General features: G+C 33.5%; 3 protein-coding genes across 3 annotated transcripts; all 3 read left to right on the forward strand.

Moving 5' to 3' along the window:
* Nucleotides 1-16679: 16679 nt before the first annotated feature.
* Nucleotides 16680-17807, forward strand: LOC140442186 (uncharacterized). Its single transcript, XM_072533264.1, has one exon. It carries the CDS (start codon nucleotides 16680-16682, stop codon nucleotides 17805-17807), a length of 1128 nt encoding a protein of 375 aa, XP_072389365.1.
* An 874-nt stretch (nucleotides 17808-18681) lies between these two features.
* Nucleotides 18682-19254, forward strand: LOC140442187 (uncharacterized). Its single transcript, XM_072533265.1, has one exon. It carries the CDS (start codon nucleotides 18682-18684, stop codon nucleotides 19252-19254), a length of 573 nt encoding a protein of 190 aa, XP_072389366.1.
* A 54-nt stretch (nucleotides 19255-19308) lies between these two features.
* LOC140442188 (uncharacterized) lies at nucleotides 19309-22029 on the forward strand. Its single transcript, XM_072533266.1, has one exon. It carries the CDS (start codon nucleotides 19309-19311, stop codon nucleotides 22027-22029), a length of 2721 nt encoding a protein of 906 aa, XP_072389367.1.
* The last annotated feature ends 3454 nt before the right edge of the window (nucleotides 22030-25483 follow it).

Below are 25483 nucleotides of genomic sequence, written 5' to 3' on the forward strand. Positions count from 1 at the left end.
ACAAACAATGAAATAAGTAATCAGTTGTCGTGTGTGATAAAATTTCAGCCGATACTATTAATATAAATTATTTTGAACCTGGTCATTCATATGGTGGTATTCCACCACCAGGTGGAATTATCTTTAAAAAAAAAGGGAAAAGCCTATGACTTTACAGATTTTGTTTAGGCAGTTCAACTTTCAAACAGTGGAAAAGTTGACATAAAAGAAATGAAGAACAGCGACTTCTTTAAATGGTCAAACCATTCTTTTCAGAAAAAACTAAAGCAACCATATCGCACATATTTGAAAAACATCGTTCAAGTAACTGCGACTCGAGGAAGTTATAACTTGCTTTTTAAAACGTCGTATTTAGAAATAGTGCCTTTTAACTGCCTTGATTTTTTGAAAATGTTTTAAATCTTCCAGATTATTTAAATCAGCCTTGTGGATTTTCTGTCAAAAAAAGTAACAATATACTTAAAAACCTTGAACAGGTTTTGTCACAAAATAGAGAAGACTTTTGGTTAAATATACCCGTACCCACTTCTGACTAAAGTTCGCTTCATTTAAACAAAATATCTCAATATAATAAATATACTTTTCGTTTCATTATTTTGCTTACTTTTGCAATAAAACCTTATTTCTTATCACCATAGCTTAAGAATGACTGAAAAAGAGAAAAGTACGTTATTTTAAGGTATCAACACTTGTAACAAGTTTTAATTGTTTGAGTAAAAATAAGGTACTAGAAAGTTTACCTTTTAGATGGTCAATATGGTTATACCAAGTCAATGTGTTGTCAACTGTTATGCCCAACAATTTGACATTATTTTTTTAACACTCACATCGAAGGTAGACGAAAAAATTAAATTTTGAGTTTTGTTATCATTTAGTTTAAGTTTGTTTGCTAAGAACCATGATTGAGCATTGGAATTTACATACTCAAACGTAGTTTAAATCCTTGTGGATCTCCATGCTTTATCTGCTTAAATTCAGAGAGACAATTTCCGTACTTGACTGCTTAGTATCTATCCTTAGATACGATGAAAATAGTTCCAAAGGAGTACCTCTTATATCGTAAAAATGCAGTTTTTTTTAGCAAAATATCATGAGAAACACAGTCGAAGGCCTTTGAAAGATCATACAGCGTTATGGCAAAGTGATTATGCTTCTCAAGGCCATCAATTATGGTACTCATCACATCTTACAGCATAACTAATAAACCAAGTATAAAACTTATACTCTAAATAAATGAGGTATAGGCAAAATCACTAACAAAAAACATGGAATAACTTAGATATAGGTTATACTTGGTATAAGAATTTATTCCAAGATTATACCGACCCACACCCTTGTTTAAACTAGTATAACCGTGGTATAACCTATTTTATGAATGTCAAAGTCATCAGTGACAAGAATATATTATTTTGTATTGTTTTGAATGTAGTTATATAATAAAAAAATGTGTTGCGGCTGTCGAGGAAGTTGATAATTTAATTAACATGATGGAAAATACACGAAAACGAAAAACCTCCAAAGAAAGAATAAATCCGTTTTTAAAATACACTGGCAATGTTTGCAATTTTTTGCAACTTTTTTGCAATTTTAAAATACTCAAACTTAACATATAAGATAACAAATAAAGAAAAATATATATTTGGTGTCATCTGTCAGTTTTAAAGAAAAATCAAAATTGACATATTTCACCCAATATCTCGTTGTTATATGTATTTGTGCAAAATATTGCGACATTGCCAAACTATTATTTCGGAATAAAGTGGGAATACTTATAACTAACATATACCGAGTTTATTTGTAACAAATTATTTTATATTCTATAGCTATAATTCTATAGTAGATAACTATTCTAGATATAAATACGGAATAACCTTAGAATACGAGGGTTTTATTAGTAAGACAGTTAAAGTGCATGTGTTGTGGAACGATCCTTTCTAAACCCATATTTTGAACTAGTAAAAAAGTTATTTTTTTTCGAAGTACGATATAAGACGCTTCTTCAGAATTTTTTCGATTATTTTACTGAATATCGAAATGATGGAAATTGGTCTATAATTGTCTACAAGGTCACGATCGCCCTTTTTAAAAATATAAACAAACTTGGAGTATTTAAATGAAGTTAGGAATATCCCGATAGAAAAAATACTATTATTGAGACGTGTTAAAGGTTTAGTAATTATTTCACTAGTGCTTTTGATAAATGATGCGTTTAGTTTATTTGTATCCAAAAAATTTGAATTTTTTAATGTTTTTATAACTGCGGATACTTCTTGTTGATTGGTTGGAGACAGAAAAAAATAATTCGATGGAGCTGGAAATTTTTGATAGTTCAAAATTGTGTCGTCTGGTTTATTTGGAAGGGATTTTATAATATTTTTAACAATTTTAACAAAAAAGTTACTGAAAGAGTCACAAGATATGTTGATTGTTAAATTATGTAAACCATTTTTTGTTTTATTTCGCTCATAGAAAATTACCTTCCAACACGTCTTGGATCTACTCTTTGAAGTTAATATCAATTGATCATATGAAATCTTTTTCGTTCTTTTCAACTCAGCGTTGTAATGATTTTTATGTCTTTTATATTCGCTGTAATGTACTAGGTTTTAGTAGAATTTAGTAGAATGTATTTTATATGTTTGCAAATGATTTCTCATATTTTTTAAGTAGTCGTTGAACCAATTTACCAGACATCTTCTGTCTTTGATAACCAGTTTTTTAGTGGAAAATATTGCGATACTACAAGATTATAATTATCTATTAGAAACGTTGCTAGGTAATTTACATCAAGATTAACATTAAAAATGTTCCAGTCTAACACGGATAAAAAGTTTCGCATTTTTAAGATACCCTTCTGTGTAAAGGCTCTAGTGCAAACACTTGACTTTTGATGAATTGATGTTAAGCCTATACTGATATAATGGCCGCGATGATCGGAGAAACAAGGTTCAAGAACATTTGCCTGAAACTGATCTTCTTCAACATTTGTCATAATATTGTCTATACAAGTGGCAGATGTATCAGTAATTCTAGTGTAGTGATGGATTGTTTGTTTTATTCCAAATGATGATATTATAGAAGTCAGTTCACTAGTATTTTCGCTTTCGCAATAAAATTAATATTAAAATCTCCCAAAACTATTACTTTTAAATTTGGCCTCATAATGGAACCTAATAAACTTTCGAAATTTGGAAAAAAAAGACTTTAAATCGTTACTTTTACTCGATCTATACACTGCCAATACAACCGTGTTAATATCTTGTAGAACAATCTCACAAATTTCAGATGTTTGTTCTATATTAAATTTATCACAGTTAATAGCTTCGAATTTTAAAGTATTTCTAACATATACATATTACAGTACCACCGTACTTTTTATTTTTCCTACAGAAACTGCTACCAAGTAAATACCCATCGATGTTTATATATCGGAGATCTGCTTCACTCTGCCACCGCTCTGACAGTGATAGGTCAAACTGGTAGAACTTTTAACAAACGTATAGCACAACACAAAAGGACTTTTAATAATAGAAAAATAGATTATACGTACGCACTTTTTTTAGACCATAATCATTCTTTTAATGATTAATTTAAAATTCTTTACATTCAAAATTAAGGCCTTAAGCTAACTTTTTATTAGAATCTATAAAAAATATTAAATAAAAAAATACACATATAATTCTGAATGACTAACTTAAAACAAACAGTTCTCTCCTCTTTAACTTATTCATTTGCAGACTATAAAGTGTAAATGCATACAAAAAATAGATCACTTGAGAAAAGCACTCTGCCGAAACAGCTGCAGTGATAATAAATTTTGTGGAAGTGTTACTATAGAGTATAAGTGTTATCTAGATAAAATGAATTTGCATCAAGCAACGGTGGAATCTATCACTATTAATTTTAATTTCAAATTATTTATTAATATTATATGGTAGGTTTTGTTCTGTTGTTTGTTATTTTTGGCAATCTATCTTATTTCTTCCATATTTTGAAAAATATGTTAATATGGTAAGCTAAAAACAAATTCAGCATAATATTTTAAAACATTTCAATGAGTTTAAAACATGTTCAAAACAACTTTTCAAAAATTGCTTTGTTATATTTTAAAAGTCTTTTGTCGTGTTTTACCTACTATAAATATTAACAAATTTTTATCAAATTATATATAAATCAACAATATCCATGTTCTAAACAGTTAATACATACATGATGTATATAATCAGTACTGTGATGTTTAATCTTTGGATGTACACAATTATCCACAGATGAGCAATCCCAAGATCAATAATGTTCATTAAACAAATTGTTTCACAGTTCAGGGGTAATGTCTTCGCGGTAATTATGTGTTACACCTGGTGCAGCTATTAAAACATATGTCACGAACGATGTAATATGTCAAGTAGGCCAGGAGAAGCTTGTTGAAACAAGCTATTTATTAGTGTTAAGTATACCGGTAAAATAAGTTTGGTATTTAATAATACTTAAGACATGTATTTTAAAACTTATAATACTGTATAATAGCCTGCTTAATTATTGTCATTCTTCTTCTACTTAACTCGTTTTACCTCCTAGTGTGTCGCATTTTTTATTGCAGTGGTGGTGTCTATTGCCTTTTCCATTCTTTTTTATTTCTCGATATCTTTTTCATTTCTGTGTAGTTCATCCCTCTGGCTTTACGTATTTTTATAATTTTATTTTTCCAACTTTTTCTTGGTCGTCCCCTTCTTCGTTTTTTTATTCTTTTAGTTTCTAATACTCTATTTTGTTCTTTCCTTTTATAAATTTATTTTTCTCCTACTTAATCTTCCACTTTCAAATCAAATTAATTTTTTTGGCATCATCAGTTTAACACATTATTTTTAAAACTTTTTTGCCTCTTATCACTTTTTCGAAAAACTTGTTTTTCCTAGTTGGCCATAAAATTACAATTAGTTTCTATGGATAAAATAATTACAAACAGTTCCATCAATAATAGTCAATAATTTGAAGCTATCATTTATTGTGTGGGGAATATCGGGAATATTGTAGGTGAATGTCAACAAACTAGTGCAGCAGCCGCAAGGCGTTATGCATTAAAATACCCCAATCGAAATACACCCGATAGACGATTATTTTTGACCATTGATCGTCGTTGGAGACGTTTGAAGGATCAGTTGCTTAATAACGGTTCAAGAGTTATTGGTTGAAGATTATCCTAAAAGGATTGGATTTTGCGATTGGTTATTAATAGAAAACACTTGAAATGTTAATTTTATTTGTTTACCAAGGAGGCTACCTTCAGTAGAAATGGAATAACAAACCATCATAACGAGCACATTTTGGCCGACGAAAATCATCACGCAAAAAAACGACTCATCACCAAAGGACTTTCAAAGTTAATGTTTGGGCAGGAATTGTGGATAACAATCTAATTGGCCTAGTATTTCTTCCCAACAATTTAAACGGTAATAATTATTTGCAGTTCTTGGCAAACGATTTGGAAGAAGTGAATATTGAAATAAGGCAAAATATGTGGTTTCTATGCTATGTAAGATGGCGCTTTACCTCATTACAGTAATGAAGTCCGGGAATACCTTTGCAGGCAGTATCCTGTTCAGTGGATTGGAAGGGGTCGTGACGCACCTATTGCTTGGCCACCCAGAAGTCCAGGTCTTAACCCCATGGACTTTTGCTTTTGGTGGTTTATGAAAGAGAAAGTGTATTCTGTAACAATAGAGTACGAACAATAATTGAGGGTTAAAATAATTGAAGCTTCAAATCGTCAGAAAAGTATTCAGCTTTTCGCGCATTCGGTTTTCCTTATTAAAACGATACCGAATGTGTATTGAAGACAATAGGGGTCATTTTGAACATTTATTGTAATATCATATTTATAGAGGTTACAGACATTTTTTGTACTTTTTAATTCATTTAAGCCAGTTATTTAGTTGCACGTAATTTTTTAAAGGTTAATGAAAAAAAAAAATTAAAAAAGTGATAGGAGGTAAACATTTTTTAAAAATAATGTGTTAAACTAATGATGCCACAAAATTTATTTGATTTGAACGTACTCAAAAGTTTGGGGGGATTTAAGGCTGCACACCCCCCTTAAAATTTTTCTCCGCTTAGATTTTGTTGTTTCTTTTGTATGAAAAATGCTTTCAGAACAAGAAAGTAACGTGCCCATTTTTATTACAAAATGTCAAGTATTTTAGGAGATACTGCAAAAAAAAACAAATTTTTATTTTGTAACTTCAAAGGGCTGTAATAACTTTTTTGGGTACACTTTTGTACTAATGTAAGTTGGATTCAATCAATTTATTTCTGTCCCCGAAATGCGTGATTTAATTTATAACATATCTTTTTGAAACACCCTGTGTATACTTCTAGTGTAAACACTACTCCTATAAAGTGACCACCTGCGTATAAAGACCGATTCTCAATTTCCTGAATTGGGAAATGGAAATCCTCATTATTTTATATCTCTTTATACCAACTCAACGGTGTACTAAGCAGATAAAGGTAAATTTATTTTTCTCCTACTATACCGAAAAATAATTTACGGTTTTTTGGATAATATGTTAATTTAAAAAGGTTTCGTAATACCGCAGTGAGAAATTTCTGAAAAAAAATCTCGCTTTCAGTATAAAAACTAGTATTTAAAGTGATAAGAGTAAGTAAGGTTATTTACAAATTCGAAACAGTCATACTGGTGGAACTGCGTCCGTTAGTTTTGCGATGTTGCCAAAGTTAAAAATAATTCTGTTATCTGAGGACTGATGGAAACTGGATTTTTGATCGGTTGAAGCGGATCTAGTTCTTTTCGCGGGTGTTAGAAACAGATATGATGAACACGGACAGTGATGATAACGCGTCAGAACTTCACCTTTCCTGCATAGCAAAAAAACTACCAGAACACCCAAGCAAAAGAAAACCAAAGGAAGACGATTCAGAGGATGAGGACGACGTTATACGTATGTTCAAGAAGATGGTAGGGGAACTGAAAGAAATCAAAAGGTATGATAGCGCCGAAAAAAGAAAATATCAAGAAAAAGCAAGAATTAGACGTAATTACTATTTTATTATGAATAAGCCACAATTGAAGGTTAAAGTTAGTTTATTAACGTTTTAATTTTCACTTCGGAAATCGTTCTTTTAAAATTGAGAAATATTAACCTTCAATCGTGGCTTATTCCCAATAAAATAGTAATTACTTTAAAATGCCACAAGAAAATCGCTTCAGAACAATATTAAGAATTGGAAGAAACAAAAAACAAATTAACCAAGGTTATACAAAACACCAGGATTTTATACAAAAGCACCTAAAAGAGGATGTCGAAATATAATCTACAATGAAGCTAAAAAACAATATATGTCTGGTACAAACGAAGGATTATGGCCAAAAAAATTAAGGCATTGAAAGAAAAAAGCAAACTCAGATTTCTTACTGGAGAAAATATCATCATCAACGATGACCTGATCGAAAAGGAAAGACATATGAGGCAGGAAATTGTAAATAAAGGCAAGGAGTTAAGAGCTCAAGGTAAAAACGTAAAGATAGGGTACAAAAAACTAATTGTGGACTCAATATGGACCCAAAAAACTGGAATATGGACTAAAAAACGGCATATAGTAGTGAAAAAAGAAAAAGACGGCCTATTATGCCAACGTGCCCTAGCGATGAACATGGAAATGAGTTTGAACATAAATAGCAAAAGAAAAAATAAGAATATGTACAATATACATGTATATATGTACAATATATAAGAATATATATGTATGTATTATATATGTACAATATATAAGAATATTGTACCTAAATATTGCGACATGGAATGTACGAGGAGTATACGAGGAGGGAGCAATAATTAACCTAATGCAAGAACTTAAAAAATATAAAATATACATAATAAAAATACAGAAAACACATTTGACTGGAAATAACATTGAAAAGATTAGCAAATACACGTTTTATACAAGTAGAGGTGATAATAGGAATTTTGGAGTGGGTTTTCTGGTACATGAAGACATGGAGCAGGTAAAACGATTTGTAGCACAATCTGACGGAATGTGTGCAATTAGAATTAAAGGAAAGGGGACATGATATCGCTGATAAATATATATGCCCCAACAGATAAAAATGAAGAAGAAGTGAAAGATGAATTTTATGAAGAACTAGAGTCATTGTCTGAAGAAATGCCCAGACAAGATATTAAGAAAAGCAATAATTAAAAAGCATAAACGGAAAAAGAAAGTGCAACGTAAATTTAATTTTAAAAAACTGCGAAAATTTGAGGTAGTGCAGGATTATCAAATGGATATACAAGACCTACTCCAAACAAGATAGAACTGCTGTAAGTAACATATAACAAAAGTCCTTGAAAATGACAAACACTATAAAGGAAGTAAGATCGAAGAACATACCAAAAACAAAAGAATTTAGAAAAAACCACTGTTTTGATGACGAATGTAGAACAGAGTCAGTGAAGTCCGATGGACTGGATCTGGACAGTTTACGAAAGATAAGATTACTATGTATTACTCCTGTAGTGACCCAGGAAGACCAGTAAATCGGTGACAGATTTTGTTCCAATTTCCGAATGAGTCATGTTGATCAAAATGACAGGCAAACCAGTAAACATAAATGTGACACAAGCATATGCACCAACAGCAGATAAGTCAGAAGAAGAAATAACTAAGTTCTATAAAGATCTGGAAAAAGCAATAAGACTAACAAAGAAAGAGGACATAAACATAATAATGGGCGACTTTAACGCCGAGGTGGGTAAAGGAAGATATGAAGGCATAATTGGAGAGTACGGCCTTGGAGTTAGAAATGAAAGAGGCGACCTGCTGTGTGAATTCTGCCAGGAGAACGGTTTTGTCGTCATGAACACATGGTTCCAGCTCCCACCTCGTAAGTTATATACTTGGAAATCACCAGGAGACCGTCCAAATCGAATAATTAGAAACCAAATTGACTACGTTTTAATAAACAGAAGATTTCGTAACGCTATCAAAAGAATCGCAGCATATCCAGGTGCTGATATTGCATCCGATCATAATCCGCTAATAGCAGATGTGAGGTTAAAACTAGCAAAGATTAAGAAAACAAATACAAACACCAGCACGCCTATAAATACAAGAAAACTGATGAGAGACGAAAATCTGAAAATCTGAAGAAGAGTTATGCAAATCAAATTAATGAAAGAATGCGAATAATAGAACAAAATGATGATATCGAAGAGATATCATCATTTTGTTCAAGAGATAGCGAAGACAACATAAACAACAACGTAATCAAGACAAATACAAACAGATACACAAAGAAATTCGCCAGAAGGTTAAGAAAGCAAAAGAACGTTGGATGGTGGAAAGGTGCAACGAAATAGAACGATTGCAGGAAAAAGGAGATAGTTTTGGACTACATAAGAAGATCAAAGAAATATCGAATATACACAAAAGCCACCACAGAACAAGAATACGCAACGACAGAAACGAATACATAGAGTCAGAAGAGGAGACAGCAATGGCGTGGAAAGAATACGCAGAAAGACTTTTTAATGACGAAAGACCAACACAACCTACGCGCAAACTTCCTTCCGAAAACTTATCAGGGCCATCAATAATGCGAAGTGAAATAGAATATGCAGTTAGAACCACAAAGATGCATAAAGCAACAGGTCCAGATGAAATTAATATAGAAGCAATAAAACTAATAGACGAGGAGAATATCGAAATCTTGGTAAAGCTGTTCAATGTAATTTATGATACTGGTTACATTCCGCGAGAATGGCTGCAGTCATCCTTTGTGATGATCCCAAAAACAGCTAATGCCACAAAATGCAATGAACACCGCTTAATCAGTTTAATGAGTCACTTCCTGAAACTCTTCCTTAGGATATTACACTCAAGAATGTACAGAACTTAGCGGGTCAACACAATTCGGTTTTAAGGGAGGACTAGGAACAAGAGAGGCAATTTTATGTTTGAATACTTTAATACAAAACTGTTTAGATCAACGAAAAGATGTCTACCTCACCTTAATCGACTACGAGAAGGCATTTGACAATGTTAAACATGATATCATGACTACTACATAGGGCCAACATTGACCAGAAGGAGATCAGAATTATTCAGAATCTATACTGGAACCAAATGGCAAAGGTGAGGATTGATCAAGACCAATATACGGATGAATTTGAAATCCGGAAAGGTGTCCGCCAAGGATGCATACTCTCTCCGATGCTTTTTAATTTATATGTTGAAAATATATTTGCGGAAGCATTAGAAGACACGGAATTAGGCATTAAGGTGAACGGTATACCAATTAGCAACCTACGATATGCGGACGACACAGTGATTATAACTGATAATTTGGAAGATCAGCAGTTATTACTTGATAGGGTGAATAGCATAGGTAAAAAATATGGCCTTAAAATCAACATTTTGAAAACGAAATATGTGGTCATTAGCAGAAACCCTCCAGAAAACCCGATAATATGCATAGGTGACGATCGCATAAAACGCGTGAAAACTTTTAAATACCTTGGTACCACAATCAATGACCAATCGGATCCACAACAAGAGATAAAAACCCGAATACAAATGGCAAGACAAGCTTTCGTGAAATTCAGACCGCTCCTATGTAATCAAAATCTAAATTTCGAAATACGCTATAGAATGGTCAAGTGCTACATATGGTCCACTTGCTTTATGGCATGGAAACGTGGACTTTGAAAAAAACATCTATCAACAAACTTGAAGCATCTGAAATGTGGTCATTGAGAAGAATGATGCGCATACCTTGGGTGGATAGAGTTCGAAACGATGACGTCCTTAAGAGAGCCGGCGTGGAAAGAGAACTCTTTGAATTAATTAAAAAACGCAAGATTGGTTACCTTGGGCACATATTGAGAGGAGCAAAATATGAAATACCACAGTTAATCCTACAAGGGAAGATCGAAGGTAGGAGAGGAGCCGGTCGCAAACAATTATCCTGGTTAAGGAATATTAAAGAATGGACAGGAATACACAATACCGGCGAGCTGTCACGCCGCCAAGAACAGAATTCTATTAATGAGATAGTCACCTACGCACTTTGGTGTATGACATGTTAAGAAGAAGTAGAACGGAGGTAAAAATAGATTAGATCTGCGATTAAAAAGTTTACGATCGCAAAAACAAGATGGCCTAGAAAGGTATGCCGAACAACGAAAAAAAGTAAGGAAAATCCTAAGGAAGCGGAAACGAAAGTATATGGATGATAAAGTAAAGCGTATTGCAGAAAATTACAAGAAAAATGAAATAAAAAATTTTTACAAAGAGGTAAAATACATTAAAACTGGTTATCAGGGAAGAATGATAAATGTAAAAGATAAGCAAGGAAACCTGATAGTGGACGAAGACCAAATATGTGAAAAGTGGAAAGAATATTTCGAAGAGATGCTAAATGACGGAGTGTCTACTAAAAAAAGTTATATTGTTCCTAAACTTCAAATAGTAATAGAAGAAATACCAAACCCTACAAAGGAAGAAATTGAAGAAATAATAAAAGATATGAAAAATCAAAAAAGTCCCGGGAAGAGCGGCGCTGTGACAAAAAACTTAAAATATGGAGTGAAGGTCTTAATAATCCAACTTAGTGAGCTAATACTAAAAGTGTGGGATACCGAAGAAATGCCTCAACAATGGAATAAGTGGATTATAATTCGTATACACAAAAAGGGAGATAGAACTGAATGTGCAAACTATAAAGGAATATTCTTATTAGACGTAATATCTAAAGTGCTCGCCATACTAATTAAAAAACGATTAGAAATACATTTAGAGAAGAATCTAGGAGAATACCAGGGAGGATTTCGGAAAGGAAGATCAACAACCAATCAAATTTGTATGCTAAAGCAAATCCTGATCAATTGCTATGAATACAACATTTCAGCACAAGTACTTTTCATTGATTACAAAGCCGCTTACGATACAATAAACAAAAACAAATTAATAGAAACGCTAAAAGAATTCCAAGTGCCAGAAAAAATAGTAAGATTGGTGAAAATGACAATTAGATAAACCATTTGTGCTGTGAAATGCAACGGTACAGTCTCAGAACAGTTCTAAGTGAAAAAAGGTGTTCGCCAAGGAGACCACTTAGTGGAATAAATAGGTTCGGTACTATTTTATACAAGGAGCACCAATGCTTACCATACGCTGATGATGTGGTTCATATTGCAAGAAATGGAAAAGAACTGGCAAATATAGCAAAAATACTGATTCGGGAAAGCTCGAAAATGGGACTGAAAGTTAATATTAATAAATCGAAGTACATGGAAATCTCGAGCAAAAAAAGAATAAACACCAGGGGATCCCTTAAATTGGAGGTGGAGGTACTCTTATTGATGACATCTAAGTAAGAAACTGAAATCAACCTAAGATTGACCAAGAGCAACAGGTGTTCTGAGAGACTGGAAGCTGATAGCTAAAAACAGAAAACGGTGGAAACTATCCATCTAGCAATGGGCCTAAAATGCCTGTTAATGCTGTACGTACATACTCTCTTTTGTTATCTTTCGTCTTTCATCCTAAACTTGCCCAAACAATTCTAATGGTTTTCTTGTTATTTTAGTTATTATGGATTATTGTTCTAATTGATTTCTTAATTGATCATTTCTGGTTCTCTCTTTCCTGGTGTTGTAAGTTATTTTCCTCAATACTTCCAATTTAATAGCATTTATTTTGTTGCATGTTTCTTTTGTAATAGGTACCCACCTTTCACTTGCATATGTCACGATTGATATGTTAATTGTATTATATACAAATAATTTAGTGTGTCGCCTATTTCCTTCTTTATATCGTTTTATGTAGAGAAGAGTAGATTTTGTTGGCTTCCTTATGTTTATCAGCTATGTCCAAATCTAACTTTCCATCAATATTATTTTCATAACTGCTTCACGTTTATTTGTTGTCTCAAATTTAAAGCGCATTTCTTTTTATCCAATTTTGAAGAGCAGCAGTTCAAGTTTCGACCAGTTGTTTGACCAATTTATTTCTTATTTTTTCTATTGAAGATATTTCATTGCTTCTGTAGCAATCGTATATTGTGGTCTTGATAAATTTTAGTGACATCGCTTCGTCTGATGATAGGGCTTATTTTGAACTATTTTGTGTACATTTAAAAGTAAAATTTCTGTTAAATAAAAAGTTGCTTGTACAAACAGTATTTCATCGAAGCTGAATTTATTATGCCATTTTTTGTACATAGTGAAATATACTTGCTGCGTTTCAGCTATTAAATGCATTCAAATCGTCATTATGGGTACTTTTTTCGGAAATTAGGTACATTCACACCGGCACTGACACTGGCACTTTCTACAAAATCAGTTATTGTACGCAATATTTTCAATTACGTTGTCCCACGGACGCCACATCACTATTACTAAAATATTTAAATTTTAGCAAAAAACACCCTACACTCCACGACATGAACTGCTTCACAACTAAAAGGCTTCGCACGTGCATCTGGTCAGTTTTAAAAGAGATGGGATCGAACTTTGCCGCATTTAAAGCGTTCTACAATATATTATGTTACCGGAACTATACCAAGTTGATTTATTTACTAATTTTGGTAAAATTATTGTTGTTACTCACTAAAATGACCATCTATTTCGTAACTGATTTCATTAAATTGCCACCTAGTTTTAAACTGTGACGTGTAAACTGTGATGTGTAATAATTTAACTCGATACAGATTTTTCAGCGACCAAAAAAAGTTAAAAAGCTTTTTGTATTCTAATCTTTAATGCGTTTTTTAGATTACCTTTAACCTGTTAATTAATCTAAATCCCTTGCCACATTGTTCGATCTCTTTCAATTTTATAAAGTTAATTTGACTGACATCTACGTACTTACTGAAGCGCCTAGTTGACTAGCGATGTGCAAGTGAACTCAATTAATTTGAATAGTTCTAAAGTAAGTTAACCCAGATCTGTCTTCTCCCAATTATATAAGTATAAAGCACAAGAGACGTTGTGAGGGGACCAAGTTAATGATTTAGTCAATAGAATATTTGTCTCTACGTTTTATAGCCTGGTTGAAAATTGAAATAAAATAGAAGATGACTACAAATTTAAAATATGTTTTGGTAAAGTATTAAATAATTATTATTTATCACCTTAATACACATAAATTACAGATTACAATTTGCAGTATTAAATAATGATGTAATAACGTAAAACAGTGTTATACTTTTAATAATCAGAAGCTCTATTTTCCAGAAGCCAATTTGTTTAAATCAATTTAAACAGATCTCTATATTATGCATCATTAATTCCCAATATTGCGACAGCAGGGTACCTTTCTGTATGCCTGGATGGGTAGATAATTAAAACTATTCTCTCTTATGTTAAATTTTCGCTGAATACAGATATCGCCATCTTAAAAAGTGGTAACTATTTTTAGAAACTGCTAAAGATACATTAATATATATATATATATATATATATATATATATATATATAAAAATTTTATAGTTTAAAAGTTATTAAACATTTTAATTCGAGAAATCGAATGGGCAAGTACACAACGGGCGAGTACGTGTTGTCGACATTAGGCTCTATGTAACACTTATTAACATTTTAAAATATCTACTATTTAGTACGCATAAAATTTAAACACCTACTGTCCTGCTATGTGTTTTTGATTCTGCACAGTAACATCATTGCCACGTCACGATTTATTCAAATGATTTCACTTGGATTTAAATTTTTTATAACATCAAGCTTAGAGTTCAAATTTCCCTAAAACAGCTAATATTATGACACAATGACACCCATACGGAAATTCTCGATCTTTCACAGGAGTCAACATGGTATTCGCTTCGTGCGTGACCATGGTAGGGGTACCTTCAAATGATGCCAGCGTGCGTTGCGGCGAAATATGACAAAATTGGAATCATGGAATCTTTTTACGCATAAATTTTATCAAAAATGTGTGCAAATACATGTTGCGTATTTAATTGTGCTAATAATAGCAAAAATAGTAAGTGTAGTTTTTATAGGTTCCCAAAGATTACATATAAATTAGAGAAAATAAAAATATATATCCGTGCTATTAATATGAAAAAGTAAATATCACATAGCCTCATTTTTATGCAATTGAAATAGGAAATATTTAAATAATTTACCTTAAATGATATTTTATAAGGCTTCAAGCTAACTGCAGAGTGCCTGATGACTTTAGCTTTTATATCATACCTTTTACTATTACTGTTTTTAATTATAAATATGCTCTTTCACGTGAAAAACTTGATTTGCCAGTACTAGATTTTTCCCTTTCTTTTCCGTTTGGGGTTAAAAAGATATATTATGATAAATTTTGAGAAACTCAGTTTTAATACTACATTTATTTTGTACATAAACTGAAAAAATATAATTAAAAAGTTAATTATTAATAATTGTCAATCTCGCCTGTATTTAACAATGTCAAACAAATGTCATATATTTAACCTGAAAATTGGTAGGTCCAAAACAGTCAGATGAAGGCGGTAGGTGTCGCGTCAGTCACGCACGGAGCGAATAGTAATAAGAGAAATGTATTCGTGATTATATTGAGATTTTTATAATTACACTGATTTAATAATTAAAAATATTTTTTATTATTAATATTTTTATGAAATAACTGCTTAATAGTCCAGAAAATAATAATTTTATTTAAATAAATTAGAGAATCGTAGGCTACTAATACGGGAATACTTTAAACTTCAATAATAGTTTAGCTTTTGGCGAAATTGTTTACGGTAAAAATTTTATTTATATGTTTTGATTTCTTACACAATCTGATTTAAAATCAATATTATAATTTGCTTATTATGTCTGTTTTCCGTCATGAAAACCCCCGATAAGCCAATTGCCGGCAATAAATAAAATTATAAATCATAAATTAATATCATCTTTCCCGAAAGCTTAACAAATAACAAATTACTAGAATTTTGTATTAGCAAAAGACAAAATGCAATTATCGTTCTGTCCGTAGTTACAGTTAGTTCAGTTTGGTGTAGTAAAGTCTGTTTGGTCTTTGGTTCAGTAAAGTTGTGTTTAAGTGTTTATCAAAAATGTTTGAAAACAGAGTGCAAGTAAAAAAAGAGTCTGAAAAAGTGGAATAATGGTAAAACAGAGTTCAAAATCATTGATGACAACTATATATATTTTGCACGATTTGAAACAAACCGGTAAGTATTATGTTTAATTTAATAATTGTTTTAATTTTTAAATATTTTTTAAAAATATAATCCAAATATAATTTTACGTTTAAATGTAATTTTAAGAATAGGACTGCCAGAGATTGCCTTTACCTATTAGAACAATTTGTTGGATGAAAGGCGTAGTAGTGGTAGGCCACGAAAAAGAGACTGTCATGTAATTGTGTTGATATTGCAAGTTTGTTATTATTGCATATAATAATATTTAAGTGAATGTAATACTGTATTCTGTGTAAAATAAAAGCAAATAAACCGAATCCAACATACGCAAACCTCTTAAAACGGGTAGTTTTTTGGTGGTGCGACATTGTGGCGACCGTGACAGGACTTTTTGAGTTGGATTTCGGTGTGAAATTTGTAGTTCTGGGCCAGTGAGTTTTTTTTGAGTTCTTTTGGTTTGTGATTTGTATTGAGAACGTTTCGGTGGTTTTGAACCAAACCCACTATGGCAGCAGAATTGGAAAATAGAAAGAAAACCATAAGAGTATTAAGGGCTATTTTTACGCGTACGGCCAACGAATTAGAAGGTCTTATGAAAGTAGAATCATTGGACTACGAGTCAATAGAAGTGTCATGGGAACTGTTAAAATGTAAGTTTGACGAGTTACAGTCAATTGACTCCCAAATTACTGAATTATCGTTTGAAAGTTCTACTGAAACGGAGCTAGAAGCAGAGATAGAGAGTTGTGATGTGTATTTGAGAAAGTTTTCCAAGTGTAGAACCAAATATAACAAGCTGATTGAAGAAACGAAGACTGAAGCATCCAGAAGGCATAGTGCAGTGTCCCAGAATACAGATGAGCCAGATTTAACAGGTATGAGAAAATTTAGATTACCTACTATTGAATTTAAAAAATATGATGGCAGTATCAAAGGTTGGTTGGCATTCTGGGCCCAATTCAAAAGGATTCATGAGGATGATTCTATTGATTGCCATGATAAGATAGAATATTTAATTCAAGCCACAGTACCAGGTAGTAGAGCACATCAACTAGTAGAGAGCTATCCAGTTATGGCTGACAATTATAGTAAAATTATGGAAAGTATGCAAAGCAGATTTGGCAGAGAAGACTTACAGATAGAAGTATACATTAGAGAGTTACTAAAACTCATTTTGAGTAAGTTTGCATCTAAACAAAAGATTGATATATCTAAACTGTATGACAGCATTGAAACTCAACTGCGAGCACTGGAGACATTAGGTATCACATCTGACAAGTGTTCAGCAATGCTCTTTCCATTAATCGAATCTTGTTTACCTCAGGAATTGCTTAGGGTATGGCAACGTTCCACAAATATTGATTGTAGAGATGGGACATTGGAAAACAGGTTGAAACTGTTGATGACTTTTCTCAGAAATGAAGTAGAGAATGAACAAAGAATTGTTTTAGCTGCTGAAGGTTTTGGATTGTCTGAAGAAGTGGCTTCATCCTCTAAAGCTAGTGTCAAGAAATCATCTGGTTTTCGAACTGCTGCTAATTTAATTAATTGTGAAATTTGTGAAATTTGTGAAATTGTGTCTTTTGTTCAGGTACACATGGTAGTGAAGATTACTTTAAGGCACAAAAAATGACATTTGTTCAAAAAAGGGATGTTCTCATTGGAAAGAAGGCTTGTTTTAGATGTCTAAAAGTGGGACATCAGACAAAAAGATGTAAAACAAGGCTAATTTGTGTTATCTGTAGCCAAGCTCATGTAGTCTTGATGTGCCCCAGTTTAACAATACGTCAGAATTAGCATAGTAGTAGTCAAAATGAGAACATGTCTTCTAAGGATGTCATAAACGACCAGGCTTTGACTAACCAAACTAAAGGTCATGTATTTTTGCAAACGTTGAGAGTCACTTTAACTGGTATATTTGGTAATAGTAGAGTTGTTCGTGCCTTAATTGATAGTGGGTCACAAAGATCATATATATTAAAGGACACAGCTTAAAAATTAAGTTATCAAGTTAAACGACAGGAAAAAATTGTTCATTGTCTGTTTGGAGGGTCAGAAGTTGCAAACTCTCATAACTGTTATAAAGTCACAATACAGGGTAAGAACTCTACATATTCTTTTGAGGCCTTAGATCAACTAACAATTTGTAGTGATATGGCTCCAGTATTTCATGGTCCATGGAGGGAACAAGCCAAGAACCTTAATATTAATTTATCTGATGATCTCCAACCTGGACCAATTGAACTGTTGCTGGGAGCAGATGTCGCTGGTTATTTGTATACAGGGGGTCGCCATAAGCTAGATTGTGGGCTAGTAGCTATAGAAACTCTCATTGGATGGACACTTATGGGAAAAATACCTACCAGTAGTAAACATTCTGATGTTGTCATGTCCACATTGAATCTTCTCATAAAGGATGCTTCCTTAAGTGAGCTTTGGGAGTTGGAAGATAGATATACCAAAGAGGAGGCTGCTAGAGATTTTTTTATGCAGACTGTGTAGATAAGATGGGCCGCTACGAGATTCGTCTTCCTTGGTTGGATGGTCACCCTCCTCTCCCCAGTAATTGTGAGTTGTCGGGAAAAAGACTAAATTCCACTCTTCAAAAGCTGAAACGTGATGGTCTTTTTGAAAGGTATGATGATGTTTTTGCTGACTGGCAAGCTGAGGGTATAATTGAGCTAGTTGGAAAGTTAAATGATGTTGATAATAGTCTAGGACATTTTTTACCTCACCGCCCAGTGGTAAAGGAAGAAAGTACTACCAAGGCACGTCCAGTGTTTAATGCATCTGCACATTCAAAGAATAAACCTTCACTTAACCACTGTTTAGAGAAAGATCCAAATCTAATTCAGTTAATTCCTTTAATATTTGTAAGGTTTAGAGAAAACAAAATAGGAGTGATTTCTGATGTTAAAAGGGCATTTCAACAAATAGGTGTGCATGAAAGGGACTGTGATTTCCTCAAATTTTTATGGGTTGACACAGAAGGTCAGACAGTAGTTTTTCGTCATAAACGTGTAGTATTCGGTGTTAACAGTAGTCCATTTTTATTAGGGATGACACTAGAGTACCACTAAGCAAGATACCTGAAAAAGGGCTCTACATCAGAATCATTGTATACTTTAGATGTTATGAAGAGGTTAAGTCAAAGCTTCTATGTGGACAACTGTGTTACAAGTTTACCTGATGAAGAGATGGTGTCAAGATTCATTACAGAGTCTGTAGCAATTATGGCAGAGGGACAGTTCGAACTAAGAGGGTGGGAGCGTAGAAGAAATGCTGAAGTTAGTGGAACTGAAGAGATATGTCCTGTTCTTGGTATGAACTGGCATCCTGTACGAGATGTTTTGACAGTTAATTTAAAATTCTTAAGAGAGGACACTGACTTGGAAAATATGATAGTGACTAAACGTAGAATCCTTTCTATAGCCCAGAAAGTGTTTGATCCTATTGGATATTTATGTCCAGCTCTATTAGTGCCCAAACTCATGTTGCAAAAGTTGTGGGAGAAGAGCTTGGCATGGGACGAACCACTGGATGAAGTCATCTCTGAAGAGTTTAAAATTTGGTTGAAAGATTTACCTTATCTTGAGAAAATTGAATTGTCTCGATGGGTACACATGAATGGTGAGACATTACAAAATTTAAGTATCCATATTTTTTGTGATGCAAGCAAACTGGCCTATGCTTGTGCTTTTTTTTTGCGAGTGAGTTATTCTGGTAAAGTATTTGTATCTTTATTGGCCTCGAGAGCTAGATTGGCTCCAATTAAGAAATCTACCTCAAAAATGACTATTCCACGTCTGGAGCTGCTAGCTGCAACTATAGGTGCCCGTTTGTATGTTCAGGTTGCAGAGAACTTGCCCGGTAATATAGAATCCTTTTTTTGGAGTGACTCAAGCACTGTTATTTCCTGGATACAACGCCAAGAAGAATGGGAAGTTTTTGTATGGAACAGAGTTAAAGAAATTCGTAGCTTAACTTCAATGGAAAGCTGGCGTCACCTACCAGGAGCGGTAAATCCTGCAGACTTGCAATCACGAGGGTGCACTTCTAGACATTTGTTTCAGTCAAGATGGTGGGAGGGGCCGAAGTGGTTATATGAAAGCCGTGATAAGTGGCCATCTAGTGCGGCTACTAATGATGAAGAAGAAGTTAATGCCGAGCGTAGGAGAACTTTGGTGACATCTCTTGTTAATGTTTATAATTCGTGTGACTGGCATTTTAGCTACTTTTCACAGTATAGTAAGATGGTACGAATGGTGGCTTGGATTCAACGTTTTGTAAAAAATTGTCGCAAAGGTGACCAGAAGTATAAAGGCGAGTTGACCTCTGAAGAGTTTGAAGCTGCAGAGAAATTTATTTTGACAAAAGTGCAGCAGGAAAGCTTCTCAGGTGTGGATGATAAAAGGATTATTCATCTTGACCCATTTTATGAAGAAGGGGGTTTGATTAGATTGAGATCTAGAGTTTGTAACAGAGAAGATACACAGTTTTACCGTTTTCCAGTCGTACTGCCATCTAAACATGAGGTAACCATTAAGTTAATTAGGCATTATCACTTAAAGTCTTGTCATGTTGGGATCCAAGATACTTTAAGTTTGCTCCTAGAAAAGTTTTGGATTCTCTCAGGAAGGCGTAGTGTAAGATCCGTTATCTCCAAGTGTGTATTGTGCCGGAGGTACACTGGAAAGCATCTAGCAGTTCATACTCCTCCTTTATCGGCTAACAGAGTGCGTGAGGCTGTAGCATTTGAAGTTACCGGTATTGACTTTGCGGGACCTCTGTTCCTTAAGACCGGTGAAAAAGTTTGGATTTGTATGTTCACGTGTGCGATTTTCAGGGCGGTTCATCTAGAACTCTGTTGTTCGCTATCAACTTCTAATTTTCTTCAGGCCTTACGCCGGTTCGTGTCTCGTCGTGGAAGGCCGAAAACGATTTATAGTGATAACGGTACGAGTTTTGTGGGTGCAGAAAATGCCTTATCATGTCTGGACTGGGACGTTATTACTCGTGAGATGTCTGTGCAACGTATTCGTTGGCATTTTAATCCACCTACAGCAGCTTGGTGGGGAGGATTCTGGAAGCGTCTCATTGGTGTTATGAAACAGTTGTTGAGAAAAACACTAGGTCGTGCCAGTTTGGACTATGAGACTTTGTTAACCTTGTTATGTGAGTGTGAGGCAATAATTAATTCGCGACCATTAACGAATTTATCGGAGGATCCGCAAGAGTTAGTTGCCTTGACACCAGCGATGTTTTTGCGGGATCAGGTGGACTGCGGGCTACCAGATTGTGATGCTATAGACAATGCTTCATTGTGTCGGAAAGTGCGTCGGGTTCAGACTTTACGAGAGGAACATCGTAAGCGATTCCGTTTGGAATATCTTGGTCAGTTAAAACTGGTTTGCGCGAATAAAACTCACCGCCAGATCGCTCTTAATGAAATTGTGCTTGTCGGCAACGATGGCAGTAAACGTTTGGATTGGCCTATGGGACGAGTTGTTGAACTTTTTCCTGGTAAAGATGGAAGTGTTCGACTGTGCAAAGTTAAGACAGCTAAGGGATATTTATTGAGACCTGTCCAGCGTCTTTACCCACTAGAGTGTTGTACTGTTCCCGAGTTCGAGCTTCAGAATGATGTGAAGACGTCAATGAAGGATGACAGTGAATTAAATGGTACCCCACATGTTCCTGAGTTGGCTGCGAGAGACTCCAGTTCCGAAGACGAATACTGTGAGAGTGCGGGAGTGTTTAAAGTCAGTATTCCGACAAATAGTGCAAAGGTTTTTGAAGTGAAAATCACACGTACGGGACGGGCTTCTAAAATGCCTAAACGTTATTTGGAGTAGTGATTGTCAAAAACTGTATACTTATTAGCAATTTTTAATTTTTTGTATAATGGTTTTGTAGTATGTCTCTTTAGATTTTGTGAGCAATATTTTACTTTATCAGAATATTTCTCAGGTGGGAGTATGTCAGAGATTGCCATTACCTATTAGAACAATTTGTTGGATGAAAGGCGTAGTAGTGGTAGGCCACGAAAAAGAGACAGTATGAAGTAGGCCATTAATGTCATGTAATTGTGTTGATATTGCAAGTTTGTTATTATTGCATATATTAATATTTAAGTAAATGTAATACTGTACTGTATTCTGTGTAAAATAAAAGCAAATAAAACCGAATCCAACATACGCAAACCTCTTAAAACGGGTAGTTTTTTGGTGGTGCGACAAGGACTCTCATTCATTATGAAAAAATTATTTTTAGCAAAGGTGTAAACATGGTTTTGACACTGACTTTTTTGTCATAAATTAATACGTTATGTTTTCACCATAAAAATGTGACATTTTACTAAAACCTCTGACATTTGTGAAAAAAAAAATTCTACGATCAAAACTTAAAAAATACTTTATATAGAAGATACTTCGGGAAACAAGTTTTATAAAATTGTAAAATGTAGTGTGCTTGATTAATGTTTTTTGTCCGTTTCGAATTTACTTAGGAAATCGCCCTTTGTCTTAATATCTTGTATATAAAATTTTAATAGAGGTAAAAACCAATTAAATTAGGATATTATAATATATTAATTTTAAAGTGGCGAAGCACTACAAATTTATTGGTGAAGTTTTTTATTTCCAATTTTCAGATTTTATGTGAAAAAAAGTTTTAAGTTAATCAACTCTTATCAAATAAAACGACAGTTTTTTACCAACAACATTTTAATAAGGATCTCTGAAGTTTGCTGATTGGTTGCACTATAATTATTGCAAAATTGGATAATCCATTATTCCAACAATTTTAAAAAGAGTACTGCAATAATGATGTACAAGTTTCTTCTGCTACGAATCTACGAAAAAAAAATGTAGATTCCAGCATGCAATTTACTGTTGAACCGATTAAAACTGCAATTGGGGATAATCCAATACGGATATCTGTTGACGAGACGACTGATGTTAAAGGACGGTATATTGCAAATTTGTTTAGAGGAAGTTTAAACGGAAGTGAGTGCAGCACCGGATATTTAGTTTCCGATAAATAGTTGCAAAAAAACGAACAATGTAACTATTTGTAGATTTGTAAATGAATGTCTGAGTATTTTTTTTTACCTCAACCGATACCAACTGAAAAAAAAATTTTGTTATTTTTATTTAATATTTTTTCCAAATTTGATACACGTTACCTGTTAAGCACATGTTTTAAATAGAGTAGCAGAAACTGTAAGGACAGAGTTTCCAATGGTTAAAACTTTTGTATCAAATATAAGAAAAATATTTTTAAAAGCCCCTCTAATTAACCTTTACCACCTAAACCGGTGATAACTAGATGGGGAACATGGTTAACCTTCAGCAACTAACATAGGTTTTTTAAACATTAAAGCTAACGTCTGTTTCAAACACCGACATAAAAAAATGTTTCCATTGACACACTTTCAAGGATAGAATTTTGTTATGCCTATAAATAATACCTATTTTAATTTATTAAGCCTCTTAAACATTAACAAAACACCAAACAAAGTAAAATCAATTACACCCAAATTTAATTATAACGAACGGGTCATGGTTATAACATAGTTATTTAGATAACAAAACTGAACAAGTATTCTCGATGGCATCAGTAATAGAAAACAAAACAGAAAAATATTGGAAATATATCTATACATCGTTAAAAACTATCTAGTAAGTTAACCGACGCATTGAGAGTATATTTTTCACAGAAGGGAGTCGCATGTTCTAAGCATATAAAACGTTTACAATGATCACATGTGAATCTAGTCTTCCTGTTTTTTTTTACTGGAACAAACCAAATATCGGCCATTTTAATTAGCTCTTAAAGGGTACTCTTCGATCTCGGTAATGGTGGTGCACCAGTGAGGTTAGTATGCTTTCGCACATGTACTTGAACTAACTGGTACCCAAGATCCTCCAGAAAATGTCTTCTTTGAACTCTTGTTTCTGTTGAAATATTGTCAAATATAAAAAATAGCCAGCTATGTTTAACAATTTATAGATATCACCATCGGTCAACGTCTTGTGATTCGTGCACAGTCATAAGTGGCACTCAATTTGTCGACCGTGTCCACATCTCCTTTCGTCTTGTTATAATCACTCCATGTCATTACTAAAGTTATTTGGCTTTAAATGCCAACTTGATAGATTTTTCAGGCCTATTGATTTTCATTTCAGCTGGAATTTCAGGTTTGTTTTTCCTGAGAGTTCAAATTTTCGTGCGTCCATGATCATTCGGAAGTTTATTTACTAAAAAAGTGCATGTAAAAAAATTATCCATCATTACATTGCGTTTGGTTCCCCATATCACTTAACATCATCTTGACACTGGACACTGGAAAATAGCCGTATCCTGCTCATACGGCCCTGTTGGCTGTTTTCCAACATATACCTCGTAATATTTTAGCGTCAGCTATAGCCATACCTTTTTGGTTTGGATGGTATATATACTCGGAATCCACAACGGAATGTAAACACCCATAATATCTCATCAACTGCGTACTGTAAAATTCGGCAAATTTGCGTTAAACTCATCAAACAGTTCCCGGATGGCAGCCAGTTTGTTTATCAACAGATTGTCTCTCTGGTCTTGAGGTAGTATCGTCAAAACGCAAATTCTGAAGTAACAGTTTGATTATTTCTATAGACATGATTAACCAAAAAATGTATGTGCTCATAAGATTAGTTCTGAAAAGGTCCGACGCATTTTGATGATTTTGCGTTTTTACCAGCAATATAGAGTAATCCGCATAAGGCTTTCAGTTTATCTATATCTGTTAGAGTTGTTATTCTGTTGGATTTAGAATACTGTTTTAATTCGATATGTCGATTTATGTAGAATACTATTTTTTCATCATCTCATTTGTGAAAAACAAACTCCATAATTCCATTGCTGTTTTCTTGTACCTAGCTTCACCTTTTACTCCTGGCAATTGGGTTACTAAATTGTCAGCACATGTTGCACGTTTTTATTTTGATCTAAATATTTTTTCCATCGAGTGCCATTAGGTCCATCGTAACAAGGTTTACGGGTCCTTCTCCTAACTGCTAAATCAGAGACCACGTCAACGTCGGACATATTTTATTCCGAATCACTATTCTCACTTTGAATTTTTGGTCGTCTGGTGAAGTGGTCGTCGTCTAAGCTGAAATAACTGTCCTCTGCTACATGAGATGAAACTTCGTCAAAAAGTCGTCTAAGTCTCTCTTGTTCAGCTTTATAACTGCACGTAGTCATTTTCTAAAAGAAAAGTGTAAAACCAAACAACAAAGCAATTTCGGCATAATTATTACGTAA

The sequence above is a fragment of the Diabrotica undecimpunctata genome, chromosome 5 (assembly GCF_040954645.1).
Source record: "Diabrotica undecimpunctata isolate CICGRU chromosome 5, icDiaUnde3, whole genome shotgun sequence".
Lineage (NCBI taxonomy): Eukaryota > Metazoa > Arthropoda > Insecta > Coleoptera > Chrysomelidae > Diabrotica > Diabrotica undecimpunctata.

Excerpts from the sequence above, each read along its gene's own strand:
- LOC140442186 (XM_072533264.1), top strand. The coding sequence starts at position 16,680 with ATGGCAGCAGAATTGGAAAATAGAAAGAAAACCATAAGAGTATTAAGG.
- LOC140442187 (XM_072533265.1), top strand. The coding sequence starts at position 18,682 with ATGGGCCGCTACGAGATTCGTCTTCCTTGGTTGGATGGTCACCCTCCT.
- LOC140442188 (XM_072533266.1), top strand. The coding sequence starts at position 19,309 with ATGAAGAGGTTAAGTCAAAGCTTCTATGTGGACAACTGTGTTACAAGT.